The 21,344-nt window shown below is 44.7% G+C and overlaps 1 protein-coding gene across 1 annotated transcript in view; it reads right to left on the reverse strand.

Annotated features, from left to right (window-relative positions):
* The window catches only part of dnah10 (dynein axonemal heavy chain 10), a 337,567-nt gene that overhangs the window by 94,817 nt on the left and 221,406 nt on the right, over positions 1-21,344 (reverse strand). The window contains exons 51-61 of the mRNA XM_080207920.1: positions 19,186-19,374; positions 18,711-18,882; positions 18,157-18,360; positions 16,421-16,501; positions 15,367-15,564; positions 13,735-13,896; positions 12,235-12,409; positions 7,872-8,053; positions 6,120-6,256; positions 5,515-5,732; positions 3,788-4,009 (exon numbers count right to left, since the gene is read on the reverse strand). Of these exons, the coding sequence (XP_080064046.1) occupies positions 3,788-4,009; positions 5,515-5,732; positions 6,120-6,256; positions 7,872-8,053; positions 12,235-12,409; positions 13,735-13,896; positions 15,367-15,564; positions 16,421-16,501; positions 18,157-18,360; positions 18,711-18,882; positions 19,186-19,374 (1,940 nt within the window). The remainder of the gene's footprint in view (positions 1-3,787; positions 4,010-5,514; positions 5,733-6,119; positions 6,257-7,871; positions 8,054-12,234; positions 12,410-13,734; positions 13,897-15,366; positions 15,565-16,420; positions 16,502-18,156; positions 18,361-18,710; positions 18,883-19,185; positions 19,375-21,344) is intronic.

Genomic DNA, 21,344 nt, shown 5'->3' on the forward strand with positions numbered 1-21,344 from the left:
ACCCGGATGTTTATGACTCTGCGGCTGACAGGAGCACAGCCTCAAGATAAAGGGGGGGTGGTTTAGAACAGAGTTGAAGAAGAACTTCTTCACTCAAAGGGTGGTGAATCTCTGGAATTCTCTGCCCGTTGAAGTGGTGGAGGCTGCCTCGCTAAATATTTTTAAGACGCAGGTTGATGGGTTTTTGATAAGAGAGGGGATTAAGGGTTATGGGGAGAGGGCGGGAAAGTGGAACTGAGACACGACAGATCAGCCATGATCTTATTGAATGGCGGGGCAGGCTCGAAGGGCTAGATGGCCTACTCCTGCTCCTATTTCTTATGTTCTTATGTTGTTATGAGCACTTTCATTTTCAGTTCTGAGCTGCACATTTGAGTTTTAGAAGGGACAGCAAGCTGAAAAGAAGTGTTTCTCTCCCTGTTTTATTTGAAAATTCTGCTAGTTATCTGGACAATAAATGCTGGTTGCCAGCAATGCCCATGTCCCACAAATGAATTTTTAAAAAATCTGAAAGCAAGGTTTTGCCTTTCTGAAAGGGAGAATCTGCTGTTGGTGGTTTGATCAGTCTACCTGGAGTTCTGGGAAACTGTTCTGATTTCAAACCGTTCTGCGTGTGTCAAGAGGACTTCTAGGACTAACAAGACTGAGAAATTTCAGTTCTCCAATCAAAGGACTCAATTCCCAAATCACATGAGCATTGGACTTTGCTGTGTTGAACTTGGTTAAAGGGTTTTGTCCATGGAAGGTTTTGGTTCGATTGGAACATTTTAAGGGTTAAGGGTTATACATTATCGTGGTTGTATTGTTTTTGTTTGTAATTGATAAAAGTTATTGTTAATTTTTTTTCCATACATATTAACTATACTCTTAAATAAACTTGGTTTGATGAAAGCTCCCTAGTGGGTCATTTGAATCATACCTGAAGTGAAGCCTATCATGCTTATCCTAGCCAAATTCAAGATGCAAAACTTAGGTGGGCTCCACTAAACACTTTGGAGTTTCTGACCTGAACCATAACAATGTGTCCATAAAGAAAAAGGGTTAGACAGCCAAATTTAGAGTCCCCTCAATGGCAAGGTGGATAGAGTATACGTTAAAGCAAAAAAGGAAGCTTATACCAAACACTGAGAACTTAATACCAAGAAAGCTGAGAACAGTATTGGAAGTGTAGAGGTAAAATTAAAAGAGAAATTTGGAGAACAAAGAGCGTGAAAAAATTCTGGCAATTATAGGTCAGTTAGCTTCATTTGACTTATAAGCAAATTATTGGAATCAATACTGAGGGACATTTAAACCTTCAAATAGAGTCAGAGTGGTTTACAGCACGGAAACAGGCACTTTGGCCCAACTTTTCCATGTCACCCTTCTTTTTTAACCGTTAAGCTAGTGCCAATTGCCTGCATTTGGCCCATATCCCTCTACATCAATCTTAACCATGTAATTGTCTAAATGCCTTTTAAAATTGTACCTACCTCTATCATTGCCTCTGACAGCTTGTTCCAGACACTCAACACTCTCTCTGTGAAAAATTGCCCCACTGGACGCTTTTGTATTTCTCCACTCACACCGTAAACCTATGCCCTCTAATTTTAGACTCCCCTACCTTTGGGAAAAGATATTGAAAAGATATTTAGCTGATCAATGCCCCTCATTATTTTATAGACCTCCATAAGATCACCCCTAAGCCTTCTACGTTCTAGGCAAAAAAAGTCCCAGTCTGTCCAGCCTCTCCTTATAACTCAAACCATCAAGTCCCAGTAGCATTCTGGTAAATCTTTTCTGAACTCTTTCTAGTTTAATGATATCCTTTCTATAATAGGATGATCCAATGAAACCAAGTATGCTGAATGCCTGCTTCACCACCCTGTCCACCTGTGACTCCACTATCAAGGAGATATGAACGTGTACCCCAAGGTCACTTTGCTCTATAAACAATGTTCTAGAGAGTTTTACCCTATCATTAACTGAGTAAGTCCTGCTCTGGTTTAATCTACCAAAATGCATCACTTCACATTTGTCTAAATTAAACTCCATCTGTCATTCGTCAGCCCACTGACCCAATTGATCAAGATCCCATGGCAATCATAGATAACCTTCTTTACTGTCCATTATGCCACCAATCTTGGTGTCATCTGCAAACCTGCAAACATGCCTCCTAAATTCTCATGCAAATTATTATTATAAATTATAAAAACATTGGACGCAAACCCGATCCCTGATGCACACCGCTGGTCACAGGTCTTCAGTTTGAAAAACAACCCTCTATCTTCTGTCGTCAAGCAAATTTTGTATTCAATTGGCTACCTCACCCTGGATCCTGTGAGATTTAACTTTATGCAACAATCTACCATGCGGTACCTTACCAAAGGCCTTGCTAAAGTCCACGTAGACAACATCGACTGCACTGCCCTCATCTACCCTCTTGGGGGTTCAAAAAACTCAATCAAATTTGTGAGACATGATTTTCCACTCACAAAGCCATGCTGACTGTCCCTAATCAGTCCTTGCGTCTCTAAATGCCTGTAGATCCTGTCTCTCAAAATACTTCCAACAATTTACCCACCACAGGTGTGAGTATCGTTGGCCTATAGTTCCTATGCTTTTCCCTGCAGCCCTTCTTAAACAAAGGCACAACATTTGCCACCTTCCAATCTTCAGGCACCTCACCTGTGGCTGTCAATGATTCAAATATCTCTGCTAATGGGTCTGCAATTTTCTTCCTAGTCTCCCACAACATCCTGGGCTACACTTCATCAGATCCCGTGGATTTATCTATCTTGATGCACTTTAAGACTTCCAGCACCTCCTTCTCTGTATTATGTACACTTCTCAATTCATCACTGTTTATTTCCCCAAGCTCCCTAACATCCATGCTTTTCTCAACAGTGAATACTGATGAGAAATATTCATTTAGGATCTCACCCATCTCTTGTGGATCTGCACATAGATGACCTTGTTGATCTTTAAGAGGCCCTACTCTTTTCCTAGTTACTCTTTTGCTGTTTATGTATTTGTGGACACTCTTTGGATTCTTCTTTGCCTTATTTGCCAAAACAATCTCGCGCCCTCTTTTTGCCCTCCCGATTTCTTTCTTAACTCCTACACCCTCTATGAGGCCTGCATTAATCAAGGAAAGTCAATGTATATTTGTGAAGGGAAGATCACGTCTGGCTAATCTGATTGAACACTTTTGAGGAGGTGACAAGTGGGGTTGATGACAGCAATGCAGTGGATGTGTCTACATGGATCTTAGGAAAGGTTCAAACAAGGTCCCATGTGCCAAGCTGGTTGGTCAATGAATAAAAGCTCATGGGATCTAAGAGAGAGCGGCAAATTGGATCCAAAATAGGTTGATTGGCAAGATGCTAAGGGTTATTGTTGATGGATATTTTTGGGACTGGAGGACTGTTATCTTTGGGGTTTCACAAGGCTCAGTATGTGGACATTTGCTTTTTGAAGTTTACATTAATGATTTAGACTCAAATGTAGAGGATACGATAAAGAAATTTTCAGGCGATACAAAAATTGGCGGTATGGTTATCAACGAGGAAGAAAGCTTGGGGAAGATATAGATGACACGTTCATTGCAGTAACATGCCTTGGAATCTTCTGAGATTGAGAAAGACATTATTTAAAGGCAATTCTTTCTATCTGTATTATGAAACGAAAGCTGAATGAGGAAAATTGACTCCAATAATTACATTACCTGTAAACCTGTGACTTTCAGGCAGAGAAGCATCATTTAAAAGTTGGAATATAATTAGATTTGTACAATGATGCAACAGACCTGCTGATTTCAACTTCATCTGTGAGCAAGTTTTCCAAACGAAATGGTTGACTCAGTGGAATTTCACGCTTCAGTACATCATTCTGCCATTCATGGTAAATCATTTCATTGCGGAACTCAGAGCTGAAAGCTCCTTCATAGCTCAGAAACGCAGCACAAATCAAGCAATCTCCGAGTAACCTCACTCGACGAATCTTTAGATCCTCCAAGTCCTTTGTCCATCTGTTCGGGAGAAATGGAAGATGAATATTTTTCTTATTAGGTTCAGCAACATTTCTAACTTTAATGAAATATTTTAACTCAGTCTGAAGGGATTATGATCCAGATTTAATACTAATTTTGATATTGGAATTTCAATTTAAATTGGAGAGTAATATTTGCTAATTTTGGTGCGACAAATGAACTACTTTCCACTTTATGAATTAATATAACTCTTCATTCTTTAACCAGTACCACCATAAATAGAAACATTGCTCGTTTGTATCAAACTGGCTGCATTATTTATTGACATGAATACCAGTGACTGCACAAAATGCATTTACTGGTCATTGAGATGGTTCAAGGCTGTGCAAGACGCTATCAAAATGCAAATTATTTCTCTCTTTAAATAGCTTTCCTTGATTACCATTGCTATGACTTTTGAAATTAAACAAATACATTACAAGGCACAATGAAGAAGGTTTAATGTGCTATCACCACATGAGACATTAAAAATCCAAAGTCAGGGCTAAACCTAGATGTTGGTGTGAGGAACTCTGCAGGTTTAAGGGTTTGTGATGGTCTAATCCTCAGATGATGCCTGGGTCACTGCCGATAGGTCTATCCAATTTCCTTCATATCAATGAACTTCATGGTGAGGAATGTTATCATCAGACCTAACAACGATCCTACTGAACAGCGAAGCAGGCTCGAGGGGCCAAATGTCCTACTCCTGCTCCTGTATTGTATGTTCTTATCATTATTTACAGCTGACTTGCTATATCAGAGGGCACTAAGAATGAATGGTCGATGCGGATGGTGAGTCACATGTGGGCCAACCAGAGTAGATATGGCAAACTTAAGGATCCTGCTTAAAGATATTGGTCAATCTCATTTATTTGGGTGACAAACATCACTGGAGGCGAATGCCTCATAAATATTTAAACAATATTTAAAAATGAAACAACTTTTATTCTAACTTAAGTCTGTTTCACTTCCAAATAAGCAACATTCCTCTTACGGAATCAAAAGCCACTATAAATACAATTAGCAACTGTAAATATACTTGCTATGAGCATAGACAGTCTTGAAGCTTTCAGAGAGAATGAGCTTCATTAGCTTGCAGGAAGCCTCTGTTTTCAAGCAATTCCCAGCCAGAACTGAAAAGCTACAGATTTATCTTCTCTCATTAACCACTTCATCACATGACCCTGTATACCTAATCTCATCTTCCATTCCTTTAATCAAAGGAAATCTCCACCTATTAAAAAATCCATTAGCTCTATCCCAAGTAAACACTACATGGCTCAAATGAGCAATTATCCTGCTCTCCCAGCATGAGCTGAATGTTTTCTGGACATGCTGACTGTCTGCAGAATAGAGCTAAATCTGTAAATAAACATAAAAAGCAACTTTCATATCTAGAGCAATAGGACACTACCATCACAGTAACAAATCCAATTTTCTATCACCCATTTCCATACCAAGGGTAACTTGCACTTCATATTTTTCGTGTTGACAGGACTCACCGAACATTTTCAGATCCCAAACCAGAAATTAGCTTGTCTGCAGCCACCAATCGCCTTTCCATAATTTCAGCTTCTTCTTGAAGCTGTTGCTTTTCTGTCATTGCAGCCTCATACCGGTCACTCAAGGCTTGAAGCTCCCTCTGTATAGCTGCCAGCTCTGCTTGGATCTTCTCCAGATCACGTTTGCTTTGAAAGTAATTACGTTCTAACCTGGCAACCTATAAAAAGAATGAATGTGTTCATTGGCTTTTATTCCACATGCAACAGACCAACGATCAAGGTCCAAACAGTCTAAAGGTGTGCAGGCTAGGTGGAATGACCATGCTAATTTGCCCCTTAGTGTTCAAAGATGTGTAGATTAGGCCATGGAAAATGTGTGGGGTTTCAAGGATGGGGTGGGGAGAGGACCTGGATAAGATACTCTGTCAGAAAGTTGATGCAGATTCGATGGGCCAAATAGCCTCTTTAAGGATTCGATCATTCTATGATTCTATGAGAGAAATATTAAATCTGACGGCCATAAAGGTCACTCTTCGATAAATACAAAAGTAATGTAAGAGTGCAGATAACATAATGCCACTGCCTTTGCTGAGGGCGATAATTACCTTTTCCCGTTTGGGTTTGATCTCTCTAGCCACATCACAGTAGCCCATGACAGCCTCCACAAACTTTAACATCCCAGCTCCTGCTCTGCTGATGGCCTGCATTTCATCAAGTGAGGTGTTCAGACTCTTGAGAAAACCTAGAAATGCAAACACTATTAATTTATAACCTGACATATTTCTTGTTCAATTGCTGAACTATGATATTGCTATGGCACATTTGTCTTATACTCACTAGCTTTCGGGGTTACCCCCTTCGTCAGGTGAATGGAGAGTTCTGAATGGAGAACTCTCCATTCACCTGACGAAGGGGGTAACCCCGAAAGCTAGTGAGTATATTATCAAATAAATAGGTTGGACTAAAACCTGGTGTTGTCAGACTTTTTACTGTGTTTACGCCAGTCCAACGCCGGCATACCCACATCATGACATTTGTCTTTCACACTGAAGAGTTGGTCACATGATAGGATATGTAGGCCCTGAATTTGCAGGGGCCTTTTGGCGCATTCCTCCCCCTGGCAATGCAGAGGTAGAACCTGGAATTGGCTGTCCTGGATCTGGTCCTCTGCTGGAGGTGGTGAGGGGAACCTGGTGGCTTCCCACTGGGACCCTGCATTCAGGTGTCCCAATTGTAAGAAGCCATGACGGCTACCAGAAGGATAACAATGTAAGCATTATTTTCCTGGATTAGTATCTCAGAAACCTGTGTTAGTAATCTAGAGAATATGAGCTCAAATTCTATCATAGCAGTTTCAGAATGTAACTGTGTAGAAGGGTTAAAAGGGAATTTAAGCTGCAACAAGATTGGAAGGGACAAACAGAATTGAAAAGGCAGCCTGGCTGAAATATCAAAGCTCACTGAAGAAGGCATATGGAAGCAATCTTCAAATAAGTATCTCTCAGTCATACTCCAGGACTGAAGCAGAAAATGCTGCAAAAATCTCAGCAGGTCTTGCAGTTACTGACAGGCCCCACTGATCCTGTACAGGTGAGGTGCAATCCACAGTCACTGGCAATGTCAGCAAAGAGAGAATTCAACACAACTACCACACGAGTACAAACTGCACATTTCATGAAATTACCTCTGTTCCCTCACAGTGCCAGAGACACAGGCTCAATTCCCAGCTCGGGTCACTGTCTGTGCGGAGTCTGCACGTTCTCCCCATGTCTGTGTGGGTTTCCTCCGGGTGCTCTGGTTTCCTCCCACAGTCTGAAAGACGTGCTGAGTTAGGGTGCATTGGCTATGCTAATTACTCCCTCAGTGTACCCGAACAGGTGCCAGAGTGGCAACTCAGGGATTTTCACAGTGACTTCATTGCAGTATCAATATACAAAGAACAGTACAGCACAGGAACAGGTCCTTTGGCACTCCAAGCCTGCACCAACCATGATGCCTGCCTAAACTAAAACCGAATGCAGTTGCGGAGTCCGTATCCTTCCATCCCCATCCCATTTACATTTTCATCTAGTTGCCCCTCAGATGTCACTATTGTACCGTACCTGCTCCCCTCACCTCCCCAGGCAGCACTCGCCATCCTCTGTATAAGCCTACTTGTGACACTAACAAATAAACTTAATTAAGCATCAATATCTCAATATCTGATTGTTAAAGTGACTGAATCCCCTGTCAATAATGAACATAAGAACATAAGAACATAAGAAATAGGAGCAGGAGTAGGCCATCCAGCCCTTCGAGCCTGCACCGCCATTCAATAAGATCAAGAAGACAGTTTCTCTTCTAGTTTAAGCATTTACCTTTTACGGTTTTGACTTGATTCTGCCCAATAGCATCGCAGTCCATTTCCATCAGGGTCTTTAGGAAGTTTGCCTCTGACATCATGCCTTTAGCTGTTTTCCAGTTAATCTCTTTATAGCCTCTCATGACAAGAATACATTCACAAACAGTCTGGACTTGCCTTGGTGGTTTTGCAAATGACCTTTAATACCAAGAACAGAAAGATTAGTAAGTTCTGCAACAAAATAATACCAACAGGTTCTAATCAATTACTCAAAGCACATTATCTGCCAATTCTTCACATTTTAATTTGTGTTTTGGATTGAGAAGTGCAGTTTTATCATTTAAAATAAAGTCAGTGCCTTGCTTCCTTCTTACTGTGGGAAAAAAGCACACCTTACTGATATCTCAACCTCCACATCACATAGAGTTATACAGCCAAACATTCATTATCAGCCACTGTGGATGTCTGACTTCAATTACAATCAACATGTTGACCAGAAGGACTCCCAGTGACAGATTTACAGTTAGTGGGGCCTTTTGCTCAGCTTTGCTTTTGGGCCACTACCATTCCACTTACACCACTCACACCCCCCTCCCACCTTACACCAACACAGCCCCCCCACTGCCGTTCTATCAACACCAGTCTCCCATTCCCCCCATTGACCCTCCCCCCAAGCCCCCTGCTCCTGACACAACCAATGGTTCATTGAATATTTCACCAGCCTTTTCATAGCCAAGTAACTCGTCCACACACTACTGCATGCTCCCAATTTCAGATGCACGGTTTTCGAGTCTTCACTGACTTTACAAGCTTAAATTCACCGCACACTCTATCATTGCAAATACCTACAATGAGATTTTTAAAATCTATAGTGAAACAACTGTCTTAATCCCTGAATCCTCCTTTTCCACTCACTGGGGGAATGGTCCAGTTCCATATGAATTGAGAATCAAGACACGTTCTACCCATTTCATAAGCGGGAGCACCTGAACATGATTAGCATGTTAAAAGCTGCAATAGTAAACAGGACCACTCCACGCTGGGGATACTCTGAGCTGGTGCTGCACTGAACTGGTATCACTCCAAGGTGGGAACACTCTGAGCTGGTACTGTTCCAAGGCAGGGATGCTCTGAGACTCCCCTGTGCCCATGCTGTGTCTCCACCCAGTCACTGCCGTGCCCCAACAGGTGATGAAGGAGCCTGAGATTCCGAAAGCTAGTTCTGCCAAATGAACCTGCTGGACTTTAACTTGGTGTTGTGAGACTTCTTACTGTGCCCCCAGCAGCACAGGGCCAGCTTGTCTTGCATCCCATAGCTTCTCCCACAACCTCCACATCTTCCTCCTGGTCCCCTAGATTCTCCTGCACTGTCCTCCCTGTTTCCCACGCCACCACCACTCCCTCCCACCCACCTCTTCTCTTGCTATCTGGTTTCACCCACAGTCTTTCCCCCCAACCTTAGCTCCTCCTGGATTAGGGGTTTGGACCCTGGCCAGAAGGCCCAGGTTCTAAAGACAGAAAGATAAAGAATGTGGGAAAGGAGAATGAGAGAGAGATAGCTCAGAATGGGAAAAAAATAGTCAGCACGGCTTTGTCAAGGGCAGGACGTGCCTCACGAGCCTGGTTGACTTCTTTGAAAATGTGACTGAACACATTGACGAAGGAAGAGTGGTGGATGGAGTTTACATGGACTTCAGCAAGGCGTTCGATACGGTCCCGCATGCAAGACTTCTTGAGAAGGTGAGAGGGCATGGGATCCAAGGGGCTTTGGCATTGTGGATCCAGAACTAGCTTGCCTGCAGAAGGCAGAGAGTGGTTGTGGATGGGTCTTTTTCTGCACGGAGGTCGGTCATCAGCGGAGTGCCCCAGGGATCTGTTCTGGGACCCTTGCTGTTTGTCATTTTCATAAATGACCTGGATGAGGAAGTGGAGGGATGGGTTAGTAAGTTCGCCAACGATACGAAGGTTGGTGGTGTTGTGGATAGTCTGGAGGGATGTCAGAAGTTGCAGCGTGACATAGATAGGATGCAAGACTGGACGGAGAAGTGGCAGATGGATAAACGTGTAGTGGTCCATTTTGGCAGGACCAACGGGATGCAGGAGTACAATATCAAGGGTAGGAGTCTTAGCTGTGTTGAAGAGCAGAAGGATCTTGGGGTCCGGGTCCATAGGACTCTTAAATCGGCCTCGCAGGTGGAGGATGTGGTCAAGAAGGTGTATGGTGTACTGGCCTTCATTAATCGAGGGATTGAGTTTAGGATTCAGGAGGTAATGCTGCAACTTCATAAGACCCTTGTCAGACCCCACTTGCAGTTCTGGTCGCCTCACTACAGGAAGGATGTGGAAGCTACTGAGAGGGTGCAGAGGAGATTTAGAAGGATGTTGCCTGGATTGGGAGGCATGCCTTATGAAGATAGGTTGAGGGAGCTAGGTCTCTTCTCCCTGGAGAGACGAAGGTTGAGACTTGATAGAGGTTTATAAAATGTTGAGAGGAACAGATAGGGTGGATTCTCGGAGGCTATTTCCCAGGGCTGAAATGGTCGCTACGAGAGGACACAGGTTTAAGGTGCTGGGAGGCAAGTACAGAGGAGATGTTAGGGTTAAGTTTTTCACTCAGAGGGTGGTGAGTGAGTGGAATCGGCTGCCGTCGGTGGCGGTAGAGGCGAACTCGCTGGGATCTTTTAAAAGACTTCTGGATGAGTACATGGGATTTAATGGGATTGGGAGTTACAGATAGTTCTATGGCCTGGTAGGTATGGATATGATCAGTGCAACTTGTGGGCCAAAGGGCCTGTTTGTGCTGTAGTGTTCTATGTTCTATAAGCGACAGACAGATAGTGTGGGAAAGGAGTGTGTCAGCAAGAGAGCGAGAATGGGGAAGATAACCAAGAGAGACAGAGACAGTGGGAAAGGAAAGAGAGACAGAATAGGAAAGGAAAGCAAGCAACAAGTTGAGCTGAGTTTCAGGAGTGCTGTGGGAGAGATACTGAAGCTATATTACTCAGCACTAGTCTGGATGATTTAGTTTTATTTAATTTGAGTTTATACAGTATTCCTGTCATATTCCATGAGGTATTTTGTTTTGCACTTTATTCCAGCCAGGAATACAGCATTACACACGTTGGGCCCAAACAAATTCTCAATGCTAAATTGGTGGGAAAGCTGATATAAATGACACTGTCTTTTCAGTGGGAGTTCAGACTCGAACCTCCTGCATTCTGTGCAATGCAGAGATCACAACTGTGAATCTCATTAAAAGCTTGAGGAGGAGTTGCGGGGGGATGCTACTCACACCGGGATCGGACAGTTCTGGAACTCTGTACATGTGCAGTGACTCTGAACTGTCAGCCTGTTGCTTGCTGCCCAGCCCAAGACACCTGCACTGCTGCCCCCAGCCCCCTTGGCCCTGCTCCCTAGGCCCCACCCCTTTTGCCCCAGTCAATGCCTAGTGGGCAGTGCCAAGGTGCCCCTGGGTAAGAGGGCACAGGCTGGCACTGCCAGGGTGTCCATGCCCAGGGGACACTAACCCCCACTGCCCAACTCCCTGAGGGACACCGATTGCCCCCCTTCATTGCAGCAAGGTCTCCAGCTAGTTCCCCGTAAATGAGAAGCTACTTTAAACCCTGCAGGACTGAAATACTCCTGGCAGGGTGGGAGATGCTATCGGGCCTGGAGAATTCAGTCCCAGGCCTGATAATGACATTTAAATTACATTACAAAAAGATTAAAATCACTTACCTGGTCTTCCCGCCGGTTTCCAGCCTGGTCCCAACAGCACCTGTTCTCCGGCTCTGGGAGACACGCATGCGTCAGGAACACATGTGCAAATCCCGCAAAATGGCTGACATGCGTGTCTCCCAAGCCAACGTACCAAAAAACATGTGCTTCAGGATGGGAGACTCGGGCCCATTGTTTGACTTAAAGTGGTGATTCTCAGTAATGAAACCCCAGTTTACAGTAAGGATGCAGTGTAGATGAAGAATATTGGAATAATAAAGCTGGCTGCTCATGGGACAACAAGGACTTGTATTTTTCTAGATTTCACTGCACCGAAACTTTACAAAACACATATTGTCACTGAGCCACATGAGGAGATATTAACCTGATGCCCAATATCTTGGTCAGAGTTTGGCTTTCAGGAGCTTCTTGAAGGAGGATGGAGAGGCAGAGATGTGGTGGAGAGAATCCAAAGTTAGGGCACAGTCACCAATAGAGGAGGGATTAAAATGGGGGATGTGCAAGGGGCTATAATGGAGGCTTGTAATTAATTTAGAAAATTACAGAACTGGAGAAGATGACAGAGATAGGGAAGAGAATGGAGGATTTGAAAAACAAAGGTGAGAATTTTAAAATCAGAAGCATTGCTTTTCCAGAATTACCTGATCTCAGTGACATCAGACTTATCCAAACTCTGCAAAGCTGCTCTGGCAGCCTCCAGAGCAGGCAAAGCTTCAGCCAAGGAATCTTCTGCATCCCGCTTTTCCACTGCTATCACCTTATTCTGCTCCTCTATCTCTGAAGCTTTCTCTTCTGCCAACTGCCTCTTCTCCTCGGCTGAAAAAGTTACATTGGAGCATCTATAAATCTGCATTTATTTACACTTCCAACAGTAATGCAGTTAGTGTAAAAATCAAAGGTAGCTTACAAAACACTCTGATAAGTGAATTCACTCGGTCAGTAAAACTAACCATTTACTATTAATGCCAGCAAATGCATAGGGGAGACAGGTAGATGGAGTCACGACACAAATTAGCCATGGCCTGATTGAATGGTGGTAAATGCTTGAGGGGCTGAATGGCCTCCTCCTGTTCCAATGGTTCTAAGTAGGGGGGTGTGTGTGTGTAGCACTGAGGGATTTCTAGGTTCCTGAACTTAAAAATGGAACAATTTCCGAAATGAGCATCTCACTGTTTCAAACTGAAAATCTCCAGAGACCAGACTGAAATCACAAGCATCCTTTACACAGAAAATGATGGCCAAACAACCCATGTAACATTAATCTTTTACTGCTTAATTTTTTTTGGTATATAAATCCTCTATTTGTGTAAGTCTTAGTGGCTAAACGTAAGGGGGTTTTCCTCTGGTGCCATGTATTGAGCTGAAACCAGCTAATTCAAAGACTCGTGAAAGACAGTATGTAGTTAAAGATGCTCTTTATTTAACCAACACGCACTGGGAGAGACGGCAGGAGGATTTCAACTTCTTCAGGGTGGAAGAGTCAATTACTAGGGGGCACAGGTTTAAGGTGCGAGCGGCAAGGTTTAAAGGAGATGTACGAGGCAGATTTTTTACACAGGGAGTAGCGGATGCCTGGAACTGTTGCTGGGGGAGGTAGTGGAAGCAGATACGGTAGTGAATTTTAAGGGCGTCTTAACAAGTACATAAATACGATGGGAATAGAGGGATATGGTCCCAGGAAGGGTAGGGGATTTTAGTTATGTTGGGCAGCATGGTAGGTGTAGGCTTGGTGGGCCGAAGGGCCTGTTCCTGTGCTGTAATTTTCTTTGTTCTCTCTAACCTTACAGTACATGTGTAAAACTGATATACTTTTTCAAAGGTTTGTTTCCCCCGCCTAATCTGTCATCCAAACTGGATGTGATAATAAAGCTCCAGACTCATAATACAACTTTTCAACTGGAAGAGGAAGAATAGCGGCTATGAGGGAAAGTGAGAGAGAGCTGTGGTGTGTTGTGAAGATTTTGTGGGGCAGGCTTGGCGAATCAGTTGGGTCTTTTCCTGCTTAGCAATGTTGTGTTTGTAAATGATCACAGATTTGTGCTGATAAAGGTGGCAATACTTCCGGTAGGTATGGAGATATTAACAGTTAGTAATGTCAGGCTGAGAATGTACCCAACATTTCCTAATGAGGCTGGTCTTACCCACGGCAGTGTTAAAGGCAATCTCTGCCAGCAGGGCTTCACAAGCTTCTGTTTTCTCTGCCAGTATAACCTTCTGTTCTGCAAGCTTCAAGTTTAATTCCGCTAGCTGAATACTGGCTTCCTTTAATTTATCCAATCCACCCTCCAAACGTTTACATTGAGCTGCAGGGAGAGAGCAAAGGAGAATGGTATTTAATTGGTTAGTGTTAATCACTCATTCCTCTTAGCTATTGATGGGATCAGAAATGGATGCATGCACAATTTAAAAGTCACATTCTGGGGTGGGAGGATTCCAATATTCAAATATGAATATCACAAACACTAACAGTCAGCTGTACATTAGCACACAGCTCAAAGTGGGAAGAAGTGAAGTTTTTTGGGTGAAACATACCAGGTCCGAGAGGATCTGGGAACAGATTGTGCGTATTACTTTCATTTCACTACTTTCATGAGGGATTTTTGCTGCAGTCCTCCAAGGTGCTGCCTGCTCTCGTCGGCAAAGTGATGGTAGTCCCATCATAACTGCCTTTGCCACTCACACTCTGCAGCCAACTCCCAGATCCTGGACAGGCTGTCTCTGACCCAGCTTCCGTATTTACATTTCAACATAGTGCCACCTGGGTGTCACAATGCAGCACGTTGAAGACCAGGAATTATCCAGCTTTTGGGTTCACAGCCTCCCCTCCTTTTTTAAGGTTTTCCTTAAGAACTGCCTCTTTAAACAATTTTTGGGTCACTGTCTGATCTCACCTTTCCTGGTTTAATGTGATTTTGTTTGTCTGATTGTGAAACACCTTGAGATACTTCTGCATTAACAACGCTACATCGAGATAATCGATTGCTGGGAAAGCACTATCTGGAATTCCTTATGTTTCCCCATTTCTTGATTCGATATCAGCACAATTTAACACATTTACAGTTAAGAGTATATATCTGAAAGACCATATGACATAGGAGCAGAATTAGGCCACTCGGCTCATCAAATCTGCTCTGCCAATCATGGCTGATTTTTTTTCATCCCCATTCTCCTGCCTTTTCCTCATAACCCCTCATCTCCTTATTAATCAAGAACCTATCTATCTCTGTCTTAAAGACACTCAATGACCTGGCCTCCACAGCCTTCTACAGCAATGAGTTCCACAGATTCACCACCCTTTGGCTGAAGAAATTCCTCTCATCCGTTCTAAAGAATCATCCCTTTAAGCTGAAGTTGTGCCCTCTGGTTTTAGCTTTTCCTACTAGTGGAAACATCCTCTCCACTCTATCCCGGGCCTCACAGTGTCCTATAAGTTTCAATAAGATCTTCCCTCATCCTTCTAAACTCCAACAGGTACGGACCCAGAGTCCTCAATCGTTTCTCATATGACAAGCTCTTCATTCCAGGAATCATTCTTGTGAACCTCCTCTGAACTCTTTCCAAGGCCAGCTCATCCCCCCTTAGAAATGGGGCCCAAACTGCTCACAATACTCCAAATGGGGTCAGCCAGAGCCTTATACAGCCTCAGAAGTACATCCCTGCTCTTGTATTCGACTTAATAATAATTATAATAATAATAATGATTTAATAATAATTAATAGCTTTCTCTGTGAACATGCCTTTTATTTTCAGTATTTATTTTGATGCGCTCCTACCCAAAATGAATTGATCTTTCTCATCCAGTAACCGGGCATATGTATGGATGAAGTCCAGATAATTTTTTGGGGTGACATAGTTGCTGCGTCTCAGTTTCTGTAGGAACAGCAAACTGTACTTTTCGACAGAGCCGTGCACCATAACCACGTGGTCAATCACATTCTCAAAGTGTTCTGTAGGAATCATTGGATTCTTTCCTGAAATGAAAAGTGACAATTAAATCCATCCCATGCAGTTCCTTCACATTGAAAAAGATAATGATCCAAAACACTCTTACATGAACCTTCCGGTGTTCAATTCCTTTAGCTAACATTACACACATGGATGATATCTCCCTGAATGTCACGTTGACTTGACAAACCTCTGGTTTTACACAGAATAAACAGTGAGGTGGATTTTCAACTGCCAGTTGAGGCAGGAACAGGTGCAGCTGCAATTTAAATTCCTTCCCCAGAGGATGGTGCTGGATCCCACTGCCTTGAGGACACCTCTGCAACTTTAAGAGAAAGGCAGGCCACCAGTTACTGGTTCCTCAAACTCCTCAAGGAGCTTGTTAAGAAAGGAAAAGGTTTTCAACCTTTACTCCAGACACAGCAAATCAGCCTCATGCACAACTTGGGATAAATGAAAGTTCATTAAAATCTGGAGGTTTTCTGTGACATTTGAAGGATTAATTTGCACTGAATCAAGCACATAAAGCTCAGCTTGGTACCCGTGGCCACTTGATATCGTCTTTATCCCCCTGGTCCTTTCCTGAGCTGCCTGCTCTCCTTGGCAAGGTGGCAGTCACCATAATGGCCGCTGCATGCCTTTGTTGCTGGTCCACATACACAACTCCCACTTCCTGAACATGCTTGTTGCCTTTAGCCAGGTGTCCTGCTCAGCACACACCCAATCAGCCCATTTACATTTAAAAACAATGCTCCAAGAACAATGCCATTCAGGCATGAGGTCGAGATCTAGAATTGATCTGGCTGCAATGTTCCTGACCTCACTTTGAAAATCCTGTCCGGTGTGTATCAATAGTCAATGAGCAAATTGTTTCTTCCTCACCTAAGAATGATTGTGCAACAGCAAGCAGAGCCTGGCGAGGCCACGGTAAAAACCAATCAATGCCAGTGTTATTCACCAGACCTGGAACAGAGAAATCACCTTCAATCAGAGAGATGGGCATTTGCATTATACAACAGGTCAGATTGTTTAGACAGTTTGCAAGATTGTACACAAATCAAAGTAAAACCTCTTAGTGTTATCAAACTGAATATTCAATTGTTAAAGTTTTTGAACCATTTAACAAAGATGGAATGCAATGGCAGCAAGATTACAAAAACATCTCGATGTAAACAGGGAAAAAAACCATTGAGAGAAAAAGACCACGTTCTCGAATTTGGACATGCAGCAAGCAGTGTCTCCATACTTCAAAGGGGCCCAAATATTTGTTAGCTCTTTAATCTATCCTCGAGATATGGTGTGGTTGCTATTTAATCTTCTTTTGGAACTCTGGCCAGTTTGTTACAACTGCACTCAATGATTTGCTGTTAAAAGGCTGGTATGGGAGTAGAGTCACATAGTGGGCCAGACTGGATATACCCACAGGTTTGCTTCACTGAAAAGACACGAATCACGATTTGGGTTTTTATGACCATTTGAGGCTTCACAAATAACTATGCCTTTTATTTAAAAAAAAATTAAAAATTTAAAGTTCTCAGAGTTAATAGTCTGACTCTCTTCATTGTTCCTGTAACATAACCACAACACTACCAGAGCCTTTGGTTATAAGTTAATAAATTATCCACAGCAATGAGATTTTGGATTGAATCTTGTGGAGGGGATGGGGAGCAGTAAGACCCCTGTGTTGTCTTTTTAAGGAAAGGCCCATAGCATCTTGTGACCCCAATGGGCAAGTCACAACCATCCAAGAGCTTCCCGCCATTCAGAGGCCAGCAGTGCCACCTTCACCAGGATTATGATTTTTCCAGTGGGAATCGCGCAACCGGGATGGAAAATCAGGCAAGGCAGCCAAAAGACCATGACAGGAAAATCTAGCCTCCTGCTTCACTCTCCAATAACACTGCAAGATTGTTGAGCTTTTCCAGCATTTTCTGTTTTTATTTTCTTTACACGTTGCTGGAGTAAACGGGATCAGTTCTGGGGAGGTGTTTACAGACCGAGAGATGGAAGCAATTCAACAGGTTCATTGATGATGTTAACGTGTATCAAGGGGCCCAATGATTTGATATTTTCCACCGACTGGATTGACAGGAGTTGTGATTGGACACTTTCTGATTTTTAACAACAACGGCTTGCATTTAACATTGTGAAAGATCCAATGATATTTCACAGGAGAGCAAAGGAAATTTGAACTGGTGTACATGTAGTGAAATGAAGAGCCTCTCCAAAGCTCTGCCTGACACTGCCACACTCACCCCGCCCACGGCTCACCCCCACCCCCCGCTCACCCCTGCCCCCATGCCCCCCTCGCTCCCACCCCCCTGCACCCCCAGCCTGCCCACACTTGCCCCCGCCCACACGCCACACCCACACTTGCCCCCGCCCACACTCGCCCATTTGTTACATGACACAGTACCCTGGCAGAAAAGAATCCATGTTTCATACTATTCGTTCCTCTTTCGTAAAAGCAGTTATTTAAAGATTGTCCTCACAAGCCTACTGTGATTACAGATTAAATGTAACTGTCACACAGCATTTTAATTTATGAAAATATAAAAGTTGTTCCTGAAATATATATTAAAATGCACATTCAAGCCCAAGCAACAAGTTTCAGAGACCTGGGAAGTTTCTACATCTCCTTCGTAGCGTTTCACCAACAGGCGACATGCCCAGTATAATGTGCAGATTACTGGCGCTCTTATTAACAAAATACTGCCAAATACTCTCTTTCGCTGGACTGGTACCCGCTTTCATAGCTTCATCTCTTATCTGTCCTAAAATGGGCTCCTTCTCCTCATCTGGAAAAAGTGCTGGAACAATTCCTGCAAAATATTAAGAATATATCCCTAAGTTTGCTTTCACATTGTAGTCTCAGTTCCAGCTCAGAACAGTTCAACAAACACATGGGTGGGATTTCCCATTCCTCCTATGGTGCATTTTGTGGTGATAGAGACAGGTCGCCTTGTCCAGAGGCAGGATCCTCCAGTGCTGCTGCTGCATATGGGGGTGTCCCAGTGTCCACATTCTTGTCCTCCAGGAAACCCACATTATAGTGGATAGCCCCACTGAGTTAACAGGAATGTCGCTGTGAGACCAACTATTTGAATCTAGAAATCCATTTGGGGGAGATTTCACCATTGCATCTTTGAGCGTGAAGTCAGAGTTAGTGTACCTGAGGTTAACATGTTATTCAGCAGCTCCAGAAATCCTTCCTCTGCCACATGGGCATCCGTGAAGAGGAAAACTGTTGGCTTGTTCTCCATGCCTAGTTTCAGATACAAGGCCTTTAAATCATCTCGCAAATTAGTTTCCCCATAACCGCGGCTCAGAACGATCTCAAAAATCTGATATGGACCAAACAGAAACAGTATAGTGTTTGTCAGTGCTGTATCCCGTACAAAAATATTCACTCTTTATATAGTAACATTTTGTATAAATTGCAGTCTTAAACATTTATCACAATGCGAGCGGTGTTATTGTGTTATTACTGTTATTATAGACTCACCTGATGAAGGAGCTGCACTCTGAAAGCTCGTGCTACCAAATAAACCTGTTGGACTTTAACCTGGTGTTGTGAGACTTCTTACTGTGCCCACCCCAGTCCAACGCCAGCATCTCCACATCATGCTGGGAATACAGTTACTTACCTCGCAATTCGCTGTGAATGCTGCCAGTTTCGTCAAGGACTGTTTGCCTGATCCACCAACACCAACAAGAAGGGCGTGACCCCGGTCCATTCTGATGATGCGATGAACACGTGTCAAATGCTCCAGGGCATCATCAAATAACACCATATTCATGTGAGTCTTGGTTTCATTGTACTCTTCCAAAATTTCCTATTGAAGGATAAACTTAATTTAATGATTGATTTTTTATATTTGAGTGCAGCACTGTCAGTGCAATCAGAGCAAAATTAAGACTGGATTGTTTACAGTTTCAAATAAAACATACTTGCATTCACAGTCTCCCATCTTCAGTCGCATTGGCTTTCCTGTCAACATGAACACATTAGTCCCCCAACCCCTCTCCCCGTCAATGAGACTGTCACCCCACCCCTCCTCCCCGTCAGTGAGTGTTCCCCTCTCCCCATCAGTGAGAGTGCTTCCCCACCCCCCTCTCCCCATCAGTGAGAGAGCTCCCCCCACCCCCCTCTCCCCATCAGTGAGAGAGATCCCCCCACCCCCCTCTCCCCATCAGTGAGAGAGCTCCCCCCACCCCCCTCTCCCCATCAGTGAGAGAGATCCCCCCACCCCCCTCTCCCCATCAGTGAGAGAGCTCCCCCCACCCCTCTCTCCCCATCAGTGAGACAGCTCCCCCCACCCCCCTCTCCCCATCAGTGAGAGTGCTTCCCCACCCCCCTCTCCCCATCAGTGAGAGAGCTCCCCCCACCCCCCTCTCCCCATCAGTGAGACAGCTCCCCCCACCCCCCTCTCCCCATCAGTGAGAGAGATCCCCCCACCCCCCTCTCCCCATCAGTGAGACAGCTCCCCCCACCCCCCTCTCCCCATCAGTGAGAGTGCTTCCCCACCCCCCTCTCCCCATCAGTGAGAGAGCTCCCCCCACCCCCCTCTCCCCATCAGTGAGAGAGATCCCCCCACCCCCCTCTCCCCATCAGTGAGAGAGCTCCCCCCACCCCCCTCTCCCCATCAGTGAGAGAGATCCCCCCACCCCCCTCTCCCCATCAGTGAGAGAGCTCCCCCCACCCCTCTCTCCCCATCAGTGAGACAGCTCCCCCCACCCCCCTCTCCCCATCAGTGAGAGTGCTTCCCCACCCCCCTCTCCCCATCAGTGAGAGAGCTCCCCCCACCCCCCTCTCCCCATCAGTGAGAGAGATCCCCCCACCCCCCTCTCCCCATCAGTGAGAGAGATCCCCCCACCCCCCTCTCCCCATCAGTGAGAGAGCTCCCCCCAGCCCCCTCTCCCCATCAGTGAGACAGCTCCCCCCACCCCTCTCTCCCCATCAGTGAGACAGCTCCCCCCACCCCCCTCTCCCCATCAGTGAGAGAGCTCCCCCCAGCCCCCTCTCCCCATCAGTGAGACAGCTCCCCCCACCCCCCTCTCCCCATCAGTGAGACTGCCTCTACACCTGAATCAACGTCCCCTCACATCAGCATGAGGGTAGAATATCGTAAAACATGACTGACTGCCCACAACTTGCACCTGGCAAGCAGACCCCTCCCAGGGGAGTTCAGGTGAATGCACCACGCTGGGGGTTGAGGGTCATGCCCAGACACTATGAAGAGCAGAGTCGGGGCAATGCCAGGGGCAGTGCCAGGGAAGGGGTTATGATAGCAGACGTGAGGAGGGGGGATAACCAGGATGAACTCCTTAGCACTGGGACAGCCTTTAAAAATGTCACTTTGATCTGCGAGGGACTAAGTTGCTGGCGGGGTAGGTGGATCAGAAGCCACCCCTCCAGCAGCACATCATTGGGACCTGGCCTTTGCTGTTTTCCTTCTCTCCGTGTGAGACTACACGGCAGAGAAAGCCACTGGCAGCTTCAACGCTGCTTTTCCCACCCGCTATTGGCTTTTGCCAATTTCCAGCCTGATGTGTACAGTTGCTGTTGTTACAGATACAAATGCAGCTGCCATTGTGTATATGGTAAAATCACACAAACAAGAATGACAAGTAACCCTGTTTCTGGTGGAACGGGATTATTTGTCATGACACTGACAGATCATGCCATGGGTTCATCAACACCCCAGGAAGTGAAACAGTAGCTTCCTCTGTCAGCATGGCATAGGAACAAGGAGCAGAAGTCGGCAAATTCAACCCTTCGAGCCTGCTCCGCCATTCAGTCAGA

Source organism: Carcharhinus amblyrhynchos, chromosome 20 (assembly GCF_965287045.1).
Source record: "Carcharhinus amblyrhynchos chromosome 20, sCarAmb.v2.hapA, whole genome shotgun sequence".
Lineage (NCBI taxonomy): Eukaryota > Metazoa > Chordata > Chondrichthyes > Carcharhiniformes > Carcharhinidae > Carcharhinus > Carcharhinus amblyrhynchos.